Here is an 18,689-nt window from a genome sequence, read left to right on the forward strand (position 1 = left end):
CTTCATTCAGGGTCTGACTTCTTAGTGTGGCCTTGATTCATTTTCTGTACCAGCTGAAAAAAGAAAGTTATATTTGATGTGTATTTGTTTAATTGTAAGATATTTTATATTTCATCTTCCCTTTCCCCCCCCAATGCATGTCTTCCACAGCTGAAAGGGTTAACAGGGGACCTGTTCTCAGATCAGTGTCACTCTACGTTTGGCTGCTACATGTTGCACGACCACTGTCCCTGAATTTGACTATCCCTCCGATTATCCCTCGATTCCCCCTCGGTGTCACTCTATGAAGGGGTCAATGGCTCCCCTGTGAGGAAATTGGAAGTGCACACTTGTGTCCTGGCACTGACTCCGAACTCGGCTGGCCTTTTACAAAATTAAGCTGAAAATAACATGACTTGTCCAAATTTGAAGCTATTATTTTGCCCTTCTTTAGTGCCTCAGGTATCAATGCAGGTCCAATTGCGGAGACTGGGGACCCAATTAGTTGGGGGGGTGGGGGGGGCGGCAGTGCAGTTAAATTGGTGGGGGGGGCACAGTGGAAGATAGGGAGTGGCATGTAGGTCATCGTCCTGCTGCCATGCCACCTTGCCAGGAGCAGGGAAAGTGTCAGACAGCCCTCCCACACAGAATCCAACTGAGCCACTTAAGCAGCAAATTAAGGGCCTCTTCCCAATGCCACTGGTATTTAGCCAGTGGCGGGGGTTCCTCTGCCACAAGGGGAGACCACCAGGTAAACCCTGGTAGCTACCCAGTGGCTCGCTGGGGGGTGTGAACCTTCCTACTCTGGCAGACTTTGGCTCATGGAGGGGCTCCCAGTATCAGTGGCTGCCTCCTGTAGTAATGCGCTGTCTGCCCTTACCCCTCCCCCTCGCCAGGGCCTGCCTGACTGGCCCCTGCATCCTTGGGCACCACTTACCTAGCTGTCCATCGATGCACCCTCCTCCCCACGTGCAGTCCCAGCAGTGGCCCTCGATCCTGATGGTGCTGCTGAGCTGCTGGCCCTCTGATTGGCCGGCAGCTCTTGGGAGCAGGTGGCTGTCCTTAATAGGAATGCAGGCCCAGGTCTTGCTGACTGCCAAAATCAGGTTGCTGCTTGCATTCGAGCCCGCCACCACCACTAAATTCTGGCCCTCTTTTCTTTTGTAGAATTTTAAAAAAATATTCCTTCATGCAGGCTTCGCTGGCTAGGCCAACATTTATTACCCATCCCTAATTGACCTTGAGAAGGTGGTGCTGAGCCACCGCCTTGAACTGCTGCAATCCATGTGGTGTAGGTACACCCACAGTGCTGTTAGGGAGGGACAGTGAAGAAATGGTGATATCGTTCTAAATCAGGATGGCATGTGGCTTGGAGGGGAACTTGCAGATGGTGGTGTCCTCATGCAGATGGTGGTGTCCTCATGCATCTGCTGCTCCTGCCCTTCTAGATGGTAGAGGTTGCAGATTTGGAAAGTCCTGTCAAAGGAGCTTTGGTGAGTTACTGCAGTGTTGTAGATGGTACACACTGCTGCCACTGTGCGTCGATGATGAAGGGAGTGAATGTTTGTAGATGGGGTGCCGATCAAGTGGGCTATTTTGTCCTGGATGGTGTCAAGCTTCTTGGGTGTTGTTGGAGCTGCACTCATCCAGGCAAGTGGAGAGTATTCCAATCACATTCTTGACCTGTGCCTTGTAGATGGTGGACAGGCTTTGGGAAGTCAGGGGGTGAGTTACTTGCCACAGAATTCCCAGCCCCTGACCTGCTCTTGCAGTCACAGTATTTATATGGCTGGCCCAGTTCAGTTTCTGGTCAATGGTAACCCCCAATGGTAATGAATGTCATTGAACCAATGTTGATCCCCCCAGCTTGATGGTAATGGTAGAGCGAGGGATATGCTGAGCCATCAGGTAGTGATCAAATACAATTCTGCTGCTGCTGATGGCCCACAGAGCCTCATGGATGACCAGTTTTGAGCTACTAGATCTGTTCAAAATCTATCCCATCTAGCATGGTGGTTATCCTCAATGTGAAGATGGGACTTCTCTCCACAAGGACTGTGCAATGGTCACTCCTACCAATACTGTTATGGACAGATGCACCTGGGACAGGAAGATTGGTGAGGATGAGGTCAAGTAGGTTTTCCTTCTTGTTGGTTCCCTCACCGCCTGCTGCACACCCAGTCTAGCAGCTATGTCCTTAGGACTCAGCCGCTTGGTCAGTAGTGGTGCTACCGAGCCACTCTTGGTGATGGACATTGAGGTCCCCACCCAGAGTACATTCTGTGCCCTTGCTTCTTCCAAGTGATGTTCAACATGGAGGAGCACTGATTCATCAGCTGAGGGGGGAATGGTAGGTGGTAACTAGCAGGAGGTTTCCTTGTCCATGTTTGACCTGATGCCATGAAACTTCATGGGGTTCGGAGTCGATGCCGAGGGCTCATAGGGGCAACTCCCTCCTGACTGTATACCACTGTGTTGCCACCTCTGCTGGGTCTGTCCTGCTGGTGGGACAGGAAATACCCAGGGATGGTGATCATGGTGCCTGGGACATTATAAGGTATGATTTGATGGGTATAACTGTTGCTTGACAAGGGGACAGTTCTCCAAATTTTGACACAGAGCCCCAGATGGGGGAGGACTTTGCAGGGTCAGCAGGGCTGGGTGTGCCATTGTTGTTCCCGGTCAATTCCGGGTGAACCTTCCAGTTTCATCCTTTTTAAACTTCATGGCAGTTTGATACAACTGAGTGGCTTACTCAGCAATTTTAAAATTCTTTCATGGGATTTGGGTGTCACCAGCAAGACTAGCATTTGTTGCCCATCCCTAGTTGCCCTTGAACTGAGTGGCTGTCAATTTCAAAGGGCAGTTAAGAGTCAACCACTTTGATGTGGGCCTGGAGTCACATGTAGGCCAGATCAGGTAAGGGTGGCAGACTTCCTTCCCTAAAGGGCATCAGTGAACCAGATGGGTTTTTATAACAGTCGACAATGGTTTCGTGGTCACTGTTATTGAGACTAGTTTTTAATTCCAAATTTATTAATTGAATTTAAATTCCACCAGCTGCCATGGTGAATTTGAACCCATCTCACCAGAGCATTAGCCTGGGCCTCTGAATTACTAGTCCAGTGACATTACCACCTCCCCCTTGGGGAATGTCATAAACTCAGAAGCTAGGATTAGTGGGTGGGTGCGTAGAATTCCGTGGGTGGCCTTTCCACCTCCTGCCCTTGACCTGCCCACAATGTTACATTGGGTAGGTGAGACCTAGGACCTGCCCTCTCTATTCTTGAGACGCCTAAGTAGTCAACTGTCGGCCACTTAAAGGCTGCATCCTGCCTTACCTCAATTTTGAGGCCAGTGGGAGGAGTTCATGGGCAGGGGAAAGCCCAACAGGTTACAGAGCTCAGGCCTCAGGCCGGGAGGTTGTGGGGGGCACCTCCCTCAAGGACCCCCTTTCCAATTCAGACGCACCTGTTCCAAAGTCTGCCCCCTGCAGGCGCTCTCTACCACCCCCTCCTCCCCACCCCCCCAGACCTCACCTCCCTTCCATGCCATAAGAACCCCCACAATTACCTGGTCCTGGATTCCAGGACTTAGAATCTAGAGACTGCTTGTAGTCTCAGTCATGGCTACTGCTGCCACTCGTGCTGTTGTGGCCACAGAGCTGCCGGCACTTCTCTGAGGTGGGACTTCCATCCAAGTGAGGTTGGAAATCCCACCTCCAGCCAATTAACATTCCTCAGAGTGTAGTGGGGTTCCTGTGATCAACGGGTATGCATTCCTAGCCAACTCTTTGTTGGCAGGGTGAGAGATCCCACCATCCAAAAAATCTTGCCCTAGATTTTTGATCCTGTATGAGAGCAGTGACTGATTGGATAACAGTCTGCGTTTGATAGTAAGGGGGAATCTCTCGGTGAACATCTCCTCTATTTGTATGTCACGCATTACATCTTAAGAGATGATGAAGGAAATGGAAAGAAATATTAGCTTAGTATCACTGATCCTGCACTCCCTTTGGGAAGACCTGCTTAACAGGATTGTGCACTGGATTGCTAGGGTGCGATACTATTGCATAATTCTCTGACCTGTTGTCCCTTCAAGCATTGAATTGGCAATCTTGCTCTCTATGGATGCACCTCTAATACCTTCAAACAGATACTTTATAAAAATGAAAAGACTGATATTTCTATTTCTCCAGAATAACCGAGTGCTGCTGTACAAATGGAAGGTTTTGTTTAGGCTGTGATATAGATATTCATTGAGTAGGCCCTACCACCCCTCCAGGAGCCCTAGCATTAATCTGCCAATCAACAGCTCTAAGCAGACAGAGGTGTTTGGCTAGCCAACAGCAAGGCGAGGGAGCTCAGCATCTGTCAGGATATTAAAAATAATGCTTTATAATACTCGCTGTTTGTGGTCTTGCTCTATGATGCTGGTTTACCTCACCTGGACCTCTGCCAGCCCTTCAATTTGGACTGCATAGCAGACGAAAGCATGTAGGAAATGGAGCCGTACTGCGGGGAAGTGGGAGCCGGGGTAGTTATCGGGGAATGAAAGTGAGAGACATGCACCACGCAAGCCAGGAAATGTTTTACGCACTCCAGGCCAAGAGAGGCTGTACTATCTCAGTGTAGATTTTTATGAGTGAGAAGACAGCCCATTAATGTAATCAAGACTTGGACTGTTCCTCTTTTAAAGACACAGTGCTTTGTTTTCTTTGATACTTCTTTTACCATCTCGAGTTCAAGGACCCAGTACAAAGTGTGAACAGTCAATAATCTCACCACAGGGCTGAAAGAGAATTTGCAGTTCCTGATGAAGGACCAAGCACTGTGGGAAAATTACCAGTCTACATTTCTAATTCAAGGTCATTACAGGAAAAATATTTTATCTCTTGTGGGTAATAAACTTACGTGTTTGGAATATCTTTTCTCATTTTATGATCTTTTCTCTGCCTCATTTTACTTTACTCCAGTTGACCTAGTGGGAGGGAGAACCAATTGGCCTGGAACTGCATTTCAGCATAAATTATTATTATGCATATTTTTTAGAATACCCTCTAGAGGGATGATACTCTTTCGAGTTATCAACAGTCACAGATTGCAACTCTTTCGACTACAATCACAGTTCTTGGTTTCCGGGAGTGGGACATGAACCCAAAACCTTCTGATTCAAAGGCGAGGGTGCTATGAACTGAGCCACAGCTGACACCTCCTCTAGAGGGATGATGGTGGACAATATGCCATTGTTCAAATATAAATTATAAAATAGTCAAACACTGTTCAGGTCAATATGGCAGTCTACTTGAAAGAGCTTCTTTACTATTGCTACCTATAGTGTCATTTAACAGTTCAATTCTTCTTTAAGTGTTTTAACCATTCTGAGGGTACAAGTATGAAAAAAAAGAGAAACTAATTTTTTTATGAGTGGATTAAAAAGCTATGAAAGTTGCTGTAGTCCCAGAGGACCATAAGCTGGTCCCTCATTAGAGAGAGACGACTGGTGGTGAGTTTAACCTGAGGGTCACCACATGGATGACCTCAGCCAGTACAGGAATTAAATCCACACTGTTGGCATCATTCTGCATCACAAACCAGCCATCCAGCCAACTGAGCTAACCGACCTCCTGCTCATATGTAGGATGTCACTTTCCTCTCTGGATCAGGTGGGGGTGGTCAGGAGTCATTCCCGTCTCTAGATGTCCATGTTTTGCTGCTTTGGGCTGGGCTGTTGACCATGGGTAAGAACAAGCAGCAGTTCTGTAAGCTTAGCCTGCGGACAGCCCAAATGGTAGCTATGTAGTCTGCAGCAAACATGATTTAAAGAAAATGAAGAAGGGCGAATTTCGTACTTAAAAAGATGAGGAATGTTAGCAATGGGTGTGGAATATTTTTCTCCCAGTGTCACCATCAAATGTTCCAGGTCTTGAGTTAAATGCAGGGTATAATTCTTTAAATTCCATTCCACTAAATGTGTCTTAACCCCAAGATGAGGAGAGCTTCCCCATTAAATCATGCAGAATTTCTTTTTCCCACGGCATCCATCCATACCAATCTCTTCCATGGATTCTTGCCCACTAGGAACTGGATCAAGATTGTCTTAGACACATTTTGTTTAAGACTCTTACAAAGGAGACTTCCATTCTGTCAATCTAAACTAAATTTGATCCTTGTTCCCAAAGGTGAAAGTACAATTTTTAATCATGTGCACTCCCCTGACCCTAGCAAACATTTCTTAAACGAGAACTGATAATTGTTGACATGATTGATGCTGGAGTGAATGAATATCTTGTTGAAGAAGTTTCTGAGATTTATTGTTACAGTAATTATATGTCAGTCATATTATCAATAATATTATCTTAAATGTTTCTTTGTGTTTTTTTGTGCAGTGGGAAGCAGAGTGAGTCAAGAGTTAATGTACACACGGGACAAACTGGGCGAGGAGACGATCTTCACGACACAGATGTTAATTCAAACCTCAAAGGAAGAAGGGGAAAATATCCTTACTCAGGAGGCATTGCTTCAGCACCTGGTTGCTACGCTGGCAGCCAGCAAAGTACAGGTCTCACTATATGGAAAGTAAGAAAGTTGCTCCCATCACTTATTGACATGAAGGGCGGGTTTCAGGTGGTCAGAGAAGGCAGGACAAGTGTGAACACGCTTCTAATGAAAGGTCATCGACCTGAAACGCTAACTGTTTCTCCCTCTACAGATGCTGCCAGACCTACTATGTATTTCCAACATTTTCCATTTTTATTGAGGAATGCACTAGGTAACCTGGGTTTTAGGTATGGGATACTTGAGCTCATTTCAAATGTCACCAATGCACTTCCCGTCTGCTCTGCTCTGGGAAGGAAGAAGGTGCACAGCAACTTGTGGCAGGTGCTCAAGGGCCTCCTGCCATCTTCCAGATATATGGCAAGTGTTTTGGGAGGGCATGGCTCCTCTTGGCCCCATAAAGAAAATGTTTTCGCTAGTTAGATAGCCTCTTCATCCTTCCCACCAGTTGCTGGCCAGTTTCAACTGGACATCCTAGGACCCCAATTAGGATTTTGGCATGAGGCTCGAGCCTGAGTCCAATGGCCGGCTAATCCACTGTCTACCCCAGCAGTGTTGAAATCGAAGAATGGCAGGGTTTGAACAGGAAATGGAGCTGGTCAATTTTAACTCTCATCTGTCCATTCCTGCCCACCTGGCAGGGAGACTTAAAATGAGCCCCTCCATCTCCTTTTCCTATTTTTTTTTGGGTGGGGTTGCCAATCTGATATCATCCATTTACATGGCCACTGAAGTTGAAAATTCCACACATCATTCTGGGGACAAGAGGATGGCAGGTAGCCTAGTCTCAGGCTTTTGCTCTTCACTCAGTTGATTTCATAGGATAGGGATGATGTTCTTCCCTCTCAGTCATTCTGTTCTTGCCTTGACTCAGTAGCTGATGGCACAAGTGTAAACTTGTTCTGTTTATCTATATTTTTGGGGGGAGGCGGTGATCCTTAAACAATGTCATCTACAGAATATTTAATTTCAATTCCTAGCAGTACAATGTTCAAACACCCACAATTGTAAATAAATGTATATGCGCTTGCACTCAGTAATTAGCATTGCTGACTCCGTCAGTGTACTGTTTAACCAGGTCATTGCCCTTTAACCTTTCTTTCAGGTCCTGGGATTTAAACAAAATCTGTTACAAATCTGGAGTGCCTATCATTGAGAATGGGATGATTGAACGAGTGAGTATGACGGAAATTATAGTTTACTATCTCAAGGGTGTCCCTTTGCTCGCTGGAGCTTTTTGTTCTTATTCACAATACTCAGAACTTTCTGGTGATTATCAGAGTGAGTAAAATCAGTGCTGGGGAACCATTCTTTATCCACTGAATTTCAGCATTACAGTCCTGAAGTACAATGGACTTTCCCCTGCTCTATCCCAAAAGTGTGCCTTGAGCCTTTGTTATGCCCTGAATCGATGACCACATTGAAGTAAAGTTGATATGGTTCACTTTAGTCAAGTCATTTCTAACAAGAGGCAACTCAGAGTGACATTTAGCAGTAGAGTACCATTTGTTAGCTCCATATAACATAAGGCGATAAAATCTTCCAGAATCCAATGTGCTGGAACTATCTTTAGACTGTGCAACTATTAGAGCTAAAATAGAGAAAATCCTCTACCTTCCTGTACCTTGTCCAAATGGCTGGTATTCATATGTCAGCTTGCAAATTGAGTATTGACAGGCAGCATGATCACAGGGCGCATTGCAGGTGAACTCAATCATTTCCCCATCCAAACATCTGCACATACGTCTACTTCCAGCACAGTTCACTGGATAAGAGTCAAGTGTGGAAGCCATGGCTCATTTTTGCTGCCCTAACTCAAGGGTGTGAAGGTCAATTGTAGCAGTCTTCTTACTATCCCATAAGATCAGCTAATTTAGCAGTTACTGGAGATGAGCACAGTCTACCTTGTTTGTATAGTTGAGCTACTCACTAAATAAGCTTGCTGAACCCATTGGAAAGCCATTTAACCTCTAAACAATATTAGCAAAGCCCATAACTCTCAACTATATACCCAGAATCCCAGAATACTTTGTTAAAGACCCTGTGCCCTTTCTCCCATACCTTATGGCTAGCAATATCTTTGTCTTGAAATATAAATTTGCATGTATATTATTTATTATGCTGTAGGGCAAAAGGGTTAATTTAATATGGTGAAGTGGGTGGAGGGGAATGCAGACTTTTTTTAAGAAATGCTCCCATGTGGAGATGCTGACATAATATGACACTATGCTCTGTGTACAATGGAACTTGCATGTTGCTGTCAGGGTTTCAAAGCCAGCTAGTATGATCGAGACGTAGAGGCAGAAGGCTGATGACAGGCTGCCCTGATTTATGGCTAGCTAATGGTTTTGGAGTTCAACGTGGTCTCTGCCAACATAGCCTGTATATGCTCCAGCGGAAGAGGATGTTTGGCACAGATGGTCATTAATTATCTCCTCTGTGTTCTGTTCTTCCTCCTCCCCAACCCCCTCCATACACACACAACACACACACACACACACACACAAAACACACACACACATATTATTAAACATCATTCCAGCACTAATGGGTATAGTAGTTTACGAGGATCAGAAATCCTCTTGTTAGAATCACAAAATTAATACTTCACCATGTCTTCTCATATGCAAGGTCACTAGAGATCATTGTGGCCAGTTATGCCCAGATTTGACACTCAGCCAGACAGCTTTTGGCCAAATTCAAGACATATATAAAAGTGCTGTTAAGTAGAGATATCTCTTTTTTAGTACTCCTTCTCTTCCATGTCTAGTCCCATACCACATGTGGAAGAAATCTTTTCAAATTTCACCACCATTGGAAACAAATGAAGAGCTGAGTCTGTGTGTGAACAAGTTGCAGTGTGTGAAGATCCAGGTCTTGTCACCTAGCTAAAAAGGGCAGCTCCTTCAGACCAGAATAAGGTCTAGAAGTTGAAAAGCAGAAATTGCTGGTTATGAGCACATGTATCAAGCTCAACAGTGGTCTGTATTAAGGACTGTTCGAGAGTCTTCTGAGAATTTGAAAGGATCTCCCTTGCGGCCCTTGGGATGTAGCATGATATTACCGGAATGTCAGGAGGCAGTCCCCCACACTCGCACTGATACAGTAACAGTGGAAAATCAGGCAGCAAGTATAATGGATGGTTGAATCGCTACCTTTCACTTTTACACCCCCACTGATGGTGAGTTCTGCCCCATGACTCCTGCATTCTTCAAACGAGTGCAGAGTGATTGCCTCCTGGTTTCAAAGTAAAAGAGGATAGTGACAATAGAATAAATCATTTAAAAAGTAAAGACAGACATTCTGCCATTTTCTGTCAGTAAAGGAATTTCACCTAGCGCACTGATAAATTTGTTATTCGCCAGTTCGCTTGTTATGATGCTGGAGAGTGTAGTTGACATTATTCACATCCTTCTGCTGCGAGCCCAAAGTGGGTGTAAAGAGGCAGCTATGTGGTTGCCAATGGACAATGATTTCACATGGTTGGGGTGGGGGGGTGTTGTTGGTTTTGGGTTTGAGAGGGTCATAGCGGGTGAGAACTGGGGAGTCCAGGGCAACAGAGGCTCGGGCTTTCCTTGTGGGGCTTGGAGGAGCTCCCCAGCTCATTTCTGGCCCTACAGAGATCAATTTAAAACTTACCTTTTAGGGCTTTTGCTTCCTCTGTCGCAAATAATTCTGTTAAAAAGCAAGGTCCCCAAAAGACCGTGGGTAAATGCGCCACTTGCTGTGTTAACTGATCCATAATCTAACCATGACAGTCACACGTTCAGTCCCTGGCTGATGGTGAGTCAGTTGATCTCAGCCGTAATTGATACAACAATGGGCTTTGGCGCCCCTGGTGGAAGGAAGGGAAAATCAGCCAATGATGATCATTAGACATTGATCCCCTGTTGAATTACATGTACTTGGGCGAGAATTGGATCAGGTTCACCCGTGATGGATCTTCTGATTAAACAACTTATTGACATTTCACAGTTCAGGAAACACAGGAAAAATAATTATTTGGGATTACCATTGCATTGGAAGGGTACCTCTTTGTATTAATAATCTTGGACAAACTTGAGTCTGCCAGGATATATCTTCCACCAAACCTCAGTCTTCAACTACTGAGATTGGTTTAGCACTTTGGTAGTGCTATGACACTTTATCAAGTTTTCCCAGTCTTTGCAATTTACTGAAAGACTTAAGGTCAGTAAAGGCATTACATCACCTTAAACCAAACGTGCCAATGTATCACCAATATTTATGGATGGTATAATGTCATTTGCCTCTCCCAGTCACTAAAAATACTTTCCCTCAACAGTAGACCCCAAATTAATGGAAATCAGCAATCAAAATAAGTCTAAATGAATTGTTTTCTCCTAATTTTTCTGTTTCTATTGCTTTGTTTATGGTAATAATGTAGTAATATTTGCTCACTTGCTTTCCCTCCACCCTCTAGATGATTGAGAAGCTTTTTCCCTGTGTTATTCTAACTCCCCTGGACTGTTTCTGGGATGGTGCCAGGCTTCAAGGAGGTTCTGCTTACCTACCGTAAGTACAACTGCGTTAATTATTATGTTCTGGGGGTTTTAGGGATTGGTACTCTAAAAATGACACGCTGGACATTTCTCCCAAGTTTTTGGTCTGAATTAAAGTGGTGAGAGACTGAACAATGGCTTGCATTCTTCCCCTGCGATGTGGTTACTTGTCAGGCAGAGCAGAGAGACCCATGGGAATTCTTTGTCAACAGACGGTAACTGAAGTTATTCTCATGCTAATCTGAGCCTTATTGCTGCAAGTTGCCCAACAAATAAAATGTACACATTATTCATGCCACGGGCCCTATTTAAAAAATGCCCCTGAGAAGAAAAAGGCGCTCTTTCGATTAAAATCAGCTCACTTGACAGCATTCCATTCTTGAAAGATTTTTCACAGCTTTTTTTTTGTGTTTACTCTTTGGTGTTAAACCGACACTGACTCTTACTCTCCCAAATGCATCTTTTAAGTAAAACACTGTGGACGTGTGACATATTCAATATTTAGCATCTTTTTCGTTTGTTTCCTCTCTCCTTCAGAACCACAGAACTTTCCCCAATTCACTACTCCCTCCCCCACCCCACCCTACCCTACCCCCTCCCCATCATTGCCGAAGGATAGTCTGTGTGTGCCGTCAGCTTCCGCTTCAGTTCAGCCAGTTCGAGAACGCGAAAGAGAAAGAGAGAGAGAGAGAGAGAGAAAGAAGGAGAACAAAGAATGGCAATCTATTCTCAAAAGTAGAAAAACAAAAGGGCTTGAGAAGACTCACTCAAGCAAAAAATAGGAGATAAAGGAGCCTCTCTTTGGTTGCAGTAGAAGGGGTCGCTGGTATGTGGGAATCAGAAAGGGCTTGCTTCATGCGATGCCTCGCTCATGAATTATTGGAGTGTCATTCTGCCAGAGTTGGACTTTTTATCCCCCCTTGTCTTCTATTTGAGATGTCCTATACACTCGAGTCTCTCTTTCTGACAGATTTTTTTTAAGACCCCTTCACTTGGGGGAAAAAAAATCAAAATCATGGGCAGGCTTTAATTATGAGAGACCAATTGAAAAGCAGCAAAAAGAAAAGTGATAAAACAAGGGAGTGCCAATATCCAAAGCACATTATAATCATTTCATTTCAGATAGTTGGAATTCTGGTTTCAGCTTGGGTGGTGCTTTAACGCTCAGGACATCTCATTAAAGTGACAGCAAAATTTTATTTTGTGTTAAGCGAGTGTCCGAAAAAACACTTTACAAATTTCCTTTACGGACATATGGCCAACATTGAAACATCGAATTGCTTATAATCAGTAGCATTTCATTGCCATAGTGTCATAGATTCTTTGCAAGACCACTGGCTTACAGTTCTCATGGAAAAAGGAATGGTATTTCAGAATTCAATCCCCAAAACGCCCATAAACCCACAGAATTCCATGCAGTAAAACAGAGTTTGACTTATTCAGTTGTCTAGTTTATTTGCTACTAAACCTTAAACCTGTGGTGATGATGTCAGAGATTGTCAATTCTCTTGTGCAGCCATCACCAGGCATTATTAAGGCACAGAGGTCTCCCACCAGTCAGCATCTACTGACAGCCAGTAGTAGCAGGGAAATGCAGTAAAACACCTCTCCCCCTAAGTATCTCCGCGCCTTCATTTCTTTTAGTATATAGCATATATTTAAGATATTAAATAAAAGCAGATGGTAAGGAGCAAGTTTAAGATTGTTACCGGATCTCAGTTGTTAGATGACAGTTTGAAAGCTTTTGGGCGTCACTCTTTGACTTTGCACACTTTTATGCTTAAAATACTAGCATAAATCACACTGCAGTGCCTATAGCTCATCAAAGTAACACTTTATATTATTTACTTGAGTCACCAAGCATTTTGGTTTATTTAAATATTACAGAAAAAACTGAAATAAAAAGGACAATTGATTGACTTAATTCTCCCCACCCCCCTCCCACCCCACTTCCAGTTAAGTAACCAAGAGAGACCTGACAGTTCTGAAGAACTTTATTAGGTCTTGTCGAAATGGAGCGAGGCAGTCTGGGGAGGAGGGTGCGAGCTCCATATAGGAACCTCTTCTATCCTGCCTCCCTGAGTCCATTTTTCTGCTCAGCTCCCAAATGGTGATGAGCTGGCAGCAGTGGGTATTGAAATGCACTGAAATGAGAAGAAAGAAAGAGAGAGAGAGAGAAAAAAAAGACACTCTTTGTGGTGGCGGGAGAAAACCGTACAAAAGGATATTTTACAGATGAAGAGATTAATGATTTAATGTGGCTGAGAAGAGAGCTGTTACATGGTGAGTGGGAGGAGGAACGAGCACAATGGGGGAGGGGGAGAGACACAATCAAGAGTGGCAGCTAGCGTTGGAGACCGCAAGGCTCTGTTTGTGGGGCGTAATCTGATTATTTAGAGGAAAGACCTTTAATGAAAAATTAATTTGATCGGGCCTGACACATAGCCTGGATATGTGCAGGTGGAGAGTGCCCACTGAAGGAAAATTGGTTTATTAAAATGTCACCTAATAGCAGCAGAGTTTGAGATCTTAAACAGGAGGACACTAATCCCATCTTTAAAGAAACTCTAACAGTGGAAAAAGGATCCTAATGTTTTGCCACATCAGATAACAAAATACTTTACCAAAAGATTTTTTTCTGCTCTTCAGCTAATTGCCATGCATCTATTACCTTCTATAGGGTGATATTGTGCTGTGTAAAATGTTAGCATGTCTGTATGAAATTCCTCTGTTCACTATTTTAACAGAAACTTTAAAATACTAGATACGGCAATTTCATACAAGCACATTAGTGCATGTGCTTGCTAATTTTGAATGGTGAGATATGGCTCTGTTGATGTTTTATTTGTGTCTATATTAAGATTAATTTTTGCTTTTGATATTTCATTTTTTGATTTTTAATTAGTTTAGTTTTCCAGTGTTTTTATAGCTTAACACTCCAGTGAGCCTATTCCCTTAAATATAAAGCCTGCAGACAGTAAAGCTCACAAATGTAAGGCAGCCTTTTAAAGCCTCCATGAAGGGTCTGTTCCTCTCACTGGCAGGTTGCTTCTTATTGCAGTTTAGTCAGTTCTTCAACTAACAAGTTTACCTCATTAACTAGCCCAATATCATCAAGTCAGAAGAGGAGGAGACTGTCTCTTCCTCTCGTTCACTGCTTGAATTTAAAATGACGCAGGACAAACCACACGCCAGTAATATCAAGACATTTGAGAGTTCTCCAGTAATTGTCATGTCTCACTGCACAAAGTTAAGAAATACGAGTGGGCACCACGGCCTGATCAGGCTTTCCCTCACTTTGTTCCTCCATAATAGGATAATACATGGTCTTTTACTCTGCATCTGGCAATGATATAAGCTTAAAGGAGAAGGTACCACCATGGGTAAGTATTGTCAATAGGAAGCACTTACCCATAGATCACCTGTATGTATGTTGTAATATTTTGGGGGGAAATTAGAAGTGAGAAAACAACATTTTAATTTTTAAGAATATTTGTATTTGTAGAGTTCCCTGATTTATTTGCCCACTTTCTGTAAAGGCTGGGGCAGGTGTGGTTGGATGCTTCTGTAAAGTATCAATATCAGCAGTGTGCAAAGTGTCTTTAGAAAGTGATTGTGGGCTGGTTCTTTTCAGGGTAAACAGTCTCCATTGACAGAAGTTACCTGTCAAGTAGCTTTCTCCGTTAAGACCAGCATTAGAAAAGTGAAGTAACTGAAGCGAACAGAAGAACTTGCTTGGGGGTGGGGAGTGGCAGTGGGGGGAGAGCAGGGGAAGGGGGAGAGAGATTTCTGTTGGTTACCATTTGTAACCAACTTATATGAGGGGCATAGATAGGGTAGACAGGAAGGAACTTTTCCCCTTGGTGGAGGGATCAATAACCAGAGGGCAGATTTAAGGTAAGGGGCAGGAGGTTTAGAGGGGATGTGAGGAAGAATTCTTTCAGTCAGAGGGTGGTGGGAATCTGGAACTCACTGCCTGAAAGGGTGGTAGAGGCAGAAACCCTCATAACATTTAAGAAGTATTTGGATGTGCACTTTCGATGCCATGGCATACAAGGCTATGGGCCTAGTGCTGGAAAATGGGACTAGAATGGTTAGGTACTTGTTTGACCTGCGCAGACTCGATGGGCCGAAGGGCCTTTTTCTGTGCTGTAGACCTCTATGACTCTATATAAATGCATTCTTCATCCATGTGTTTTTGATTTCACTATAAGTAGTGGACAGAGGAAATCTTCCTGCACAGTAACTTAAACAGATAGTATCACTTCCATAAAGAGGGAGTCCTGTCATCAGTATAAATTGAATACTTAAAAAAATTTATGATTGGCAGTAATATTTCTTTCTGCAATGTCTGTTTTGTTGGTATTTTTGGCAGTAGGTATTTTTATTCACACATTAATTGGAATAACATCATCAGCGGAATTGACTTGGAGTAGCTGCTGAATTTTCAGTGGGGAGGTAATGAATTAATGCCCACAGTTAAAATGACAACAGATAAAACAAAAAGAAACAGAGGATTTCCTGGGTTAATGATAATTCATTTCTCGCTTTGTAATTCCTCCAGCGCGCCACACACACACACACTCACACACACACCCTTTCACTGATTCACAGTTTAAATAGCATTATCCCACAAAAATCAACAGCTCGACAGAAAAACAATTTTTAAAAGGTTTTGATGGTGAGACATGCATTAAAAGAGATGCTTTTTATTGAGACTCTCTGTGTAAATAACATCTGCTTGGTTATATTGGAAAATGTCAAAAAGCAACATTAGCAGAATCTTTGAACAAACTTGGCACAGAATTTGTAACCTCTGGCCACATATTCTGAAACTATCAATATAGTTCGCATGAGGATGGGCGCTAGGTACAGTATCCAATTGGATTATTTAATAGAATGTGGACAAAGGGCTAGTCAAAGGCTTCACCACTTGCCTACCTGTGAGGTGGGTGGTCATCAAGCAACCCAGAGCCCTCAACCCAATCGACATTCAGCTATAAAAAATATTTTTAAAATCATGGTTTTCAGTGTTCCATACACCTTGTGGATACTAGTACACCTCAACTCATGAAGCACGCCAGCCTTCGCTGATACACCAGGTCCCACTGGAGCTTGAGCAGTGCAGCTCCTTGGGAATTCACATTTCCTTTTCCATCTGACTATTATTCTGCAGGAGTCTCCCACACTAGACAGAGGCCTCATAGAACCAGGTTTAAAATGTATTCTTGGAGATCTGCTGGTCTCCTGTCAGGACTGTGGTGGGAGACCACCAGAACCCCCCAGGCCTTTTAGATCCATTGTCACTAGTGAGGGTAGAGGTTGGTTCTATGATGTTTGTTCTCAACTGAAAAACATAAGGGTTATAATGATTAATATTTTTTGCAATGTTGATAACTGTGTTTTCAGGAGAGTAATTATTTTTCTCTCTTTTTGAGTTGTCCTTCATGAAACTCAGTGCAGCACTCCATCTACTGGCTTTTATAAGAACCATCAAAGTTGACTTTGGCAGTCAAGACTGCTTTTTGAACTTTTAGCCCATTGGTTGAGCATGCAACAAATTGCCTATGACCTGTCCCATTCAACTTGAATGAAGACTTAAAGAGAGTTCAACCTGTGTGATAATTAATACAACCATTGTGGGGTTGCTTCCTCAGCCTGTTTCCAGTCTACCTGTTACAGATTACCTCAGATTTGCGCATCACTGATATCAAATGGATTTGGGGAGCATGAATTGGTTTAGTGAAAATTAACAATTTATGGAATGATTTTCTTTCAACAGAGGAAAACCAGATATTCAATGGATGAACCTTGACCCTGTGCAGCTCCTGGATGAACTGGGGCAATTTACGTCTTTGGAGGGTTTCAGGGAGATGCTAGATAAAGCTCAAGTAGGACATGCTTACATGGATAGACCTTGCTTACAACCAGATGACACTGAGTGCCCTACAACTGCCCGAAACAAAAAATCACTGGAGGTAAGCTCTTTGGTAATATATTTCTGTACTTTTGGCCTCAAGGAAAGTTTTGGTCTTTAGCAATTCCAGTGCTGAGCTTCACAGGCAGGGAGTAATACAGAAATTTGGGCACAGCCCCCGTGCACAAGGCAATGCAAATGCAGAAGAGCAGAATTTATCCTATAGTTTCTGACAGTTAGGGCCAGTGAATCTTTAAGTTGCGGAGGATCCCAATATTCAACATGACTTCCTTATTCATTTGAAGAGACCAGATGAAGTTTGTTGAATATTGGTTTCATTTCACTTCTTGGTCCTTGGGTTTTGAATCTAGGGAAGACTGATAGAGTGGAAACCTCTTTCTGACAATGCTATAGGCCTATGTTTGAAACAGTCTAAACCTAGTTTCTTGAGGCTGAGTCCACAGAGAAATCTGCACAAATTGGCAGTTGTGGGTAAGGGCGTCCATTCTGCATTGTTCATCCACTGCATTGAATGCTTGGTGAAGGCTCTCAGAACAAGAATTGGAACAGAAAATTGTGACTCTCCAAAGACCACTCAAATCATCGGCCAGTGCAGACACTATGGGCTGAATGGCCTCTTTCTGTGCTGTAACGTTTCTATGGTTCTATGGTGACTCTCTAGGTGTCTGCTTACATTTTTAAGAAAAGCTGTGGTACCTCTGTTCTCATTGTATGCCACTTGAAATTACAGCCTGTTACATGATTTGAACAATAAAAGGTCACAAGTTACCGATGTGAATTAAGCATGTTTTTTATATTGTTACAGGCTCCTAATATTCCCACAGAATTAACTGGAGGCTGCCATGGATTCTCAAAGAAATTTATGCATTGGCAAGAGGAGTTGATTTTGGGCGGTGTGAAGAAAGATTCTCAAAACGTACTGCTGAGGTAAGGCAAAAGGGAGAAGGAAAATTAAAGGAGTTAGAATTAGCCCTAAGTGGCACAATTAAGTGGAACTCTGAAACTGCAATTTAAATCCTTACCAGGCTGATTACATGAAAGTCTCTTCTTTTTTAAGAGGATAATAATTACGACGGGGATGAATTTCCTTGGGCGTCCTCCAATTGTTCACTGTAACTTCAGCAACATCCCCCCCACCCCCTGCCCTCTGAAAAATGGCCTAAAGGCTGTGTAAGCCATTTTTTCAGGGTGTCTGTGGTTCTCCTGCTAAAGTTACAGTGGGTGAACGGAAACCACACCTCCATTCCCACCTCCAATTTTACCTCCCAGTCATTTTAAGAAGTTTTTGACCATTTCCGAATAGTGCTGCACCTGCAATAGAAAACCATTTCTAATTGGTTGGCAATTACTGGGAACTGGTCGGGAAGGCTGAAAGAGTGGCTGGAGTGAGGAAAGCGTGTGTCACAGTGAGGAAGTAGATGATATTCTTTTGAAATTGCAGGGTAATGTACAGTATTTCTGGAATGCTTGAAAGTGCTCTGCTTTGTAGCTAACCTGTGAAACAAGGTGTTAAGGCATGGACAAGGTAGATGCGCTTTTGGAATGCCAGCATTCTGATCCACTGAAATATGGCCCTCTGCAGAATGAAGCCCCATGCTTCTGTCTCAAGCCAGTTACATAATCATTCCAGAATGACTGCCAGCCTTATCATCCAGGAAAGGATGTGTCCTTTATAACCGAAAATGTGCCCTTCCC

General features: G+C 43.5%; 1 protein-coding gene across 1 annotated transcript in view; it reads left to right on the forward strand.

Moving 5' to 3' along the window:
• Positions 1–18,689, forward strand: part of ptch2 (patched 2) — a 122,558-nt gene that overhangs the window by 39,212 nt on the left and 64,657 nt on the right. The window contains exons 3-7 of the mRNA XM_078560951.1: positions 6,368–6,557; positions 7,642–7,711; positions 10,978–11,069; positions 16,839–17,034; positions 17,800–17,921. Of these exons, the coding sequence (XP_078417077.1) occupies positions 6,368–6,557; positions 7,642–7,711; positions 10,978–11,069; positions 16,839–17,034; positions 17,800–17,921 (670 nt within the window). The remainder of the gene's footprint in view (positions 1–6,367; positions 6,558–7,641; positions 7,712–10,977; positions 11,070–16,838; positions 17,035–17,799; positions 17,922–18,689) is intronic.

The sequence above is a fragment of the Cetorhinus maximus genome, chromosome 17 (assembly GCF_964194155.1).
Source record: "Cetorhinus maximus chromosome 17, sCetMax3.hap1.1, whole genome shotgun sequence".
Lineage (NCBI taxonomy): Eukaryota > Metazoa > Chordata > Chondrichthyes > Lamniformes > Cetorhinidae > Cetorhinus > Cetorhinus maximus.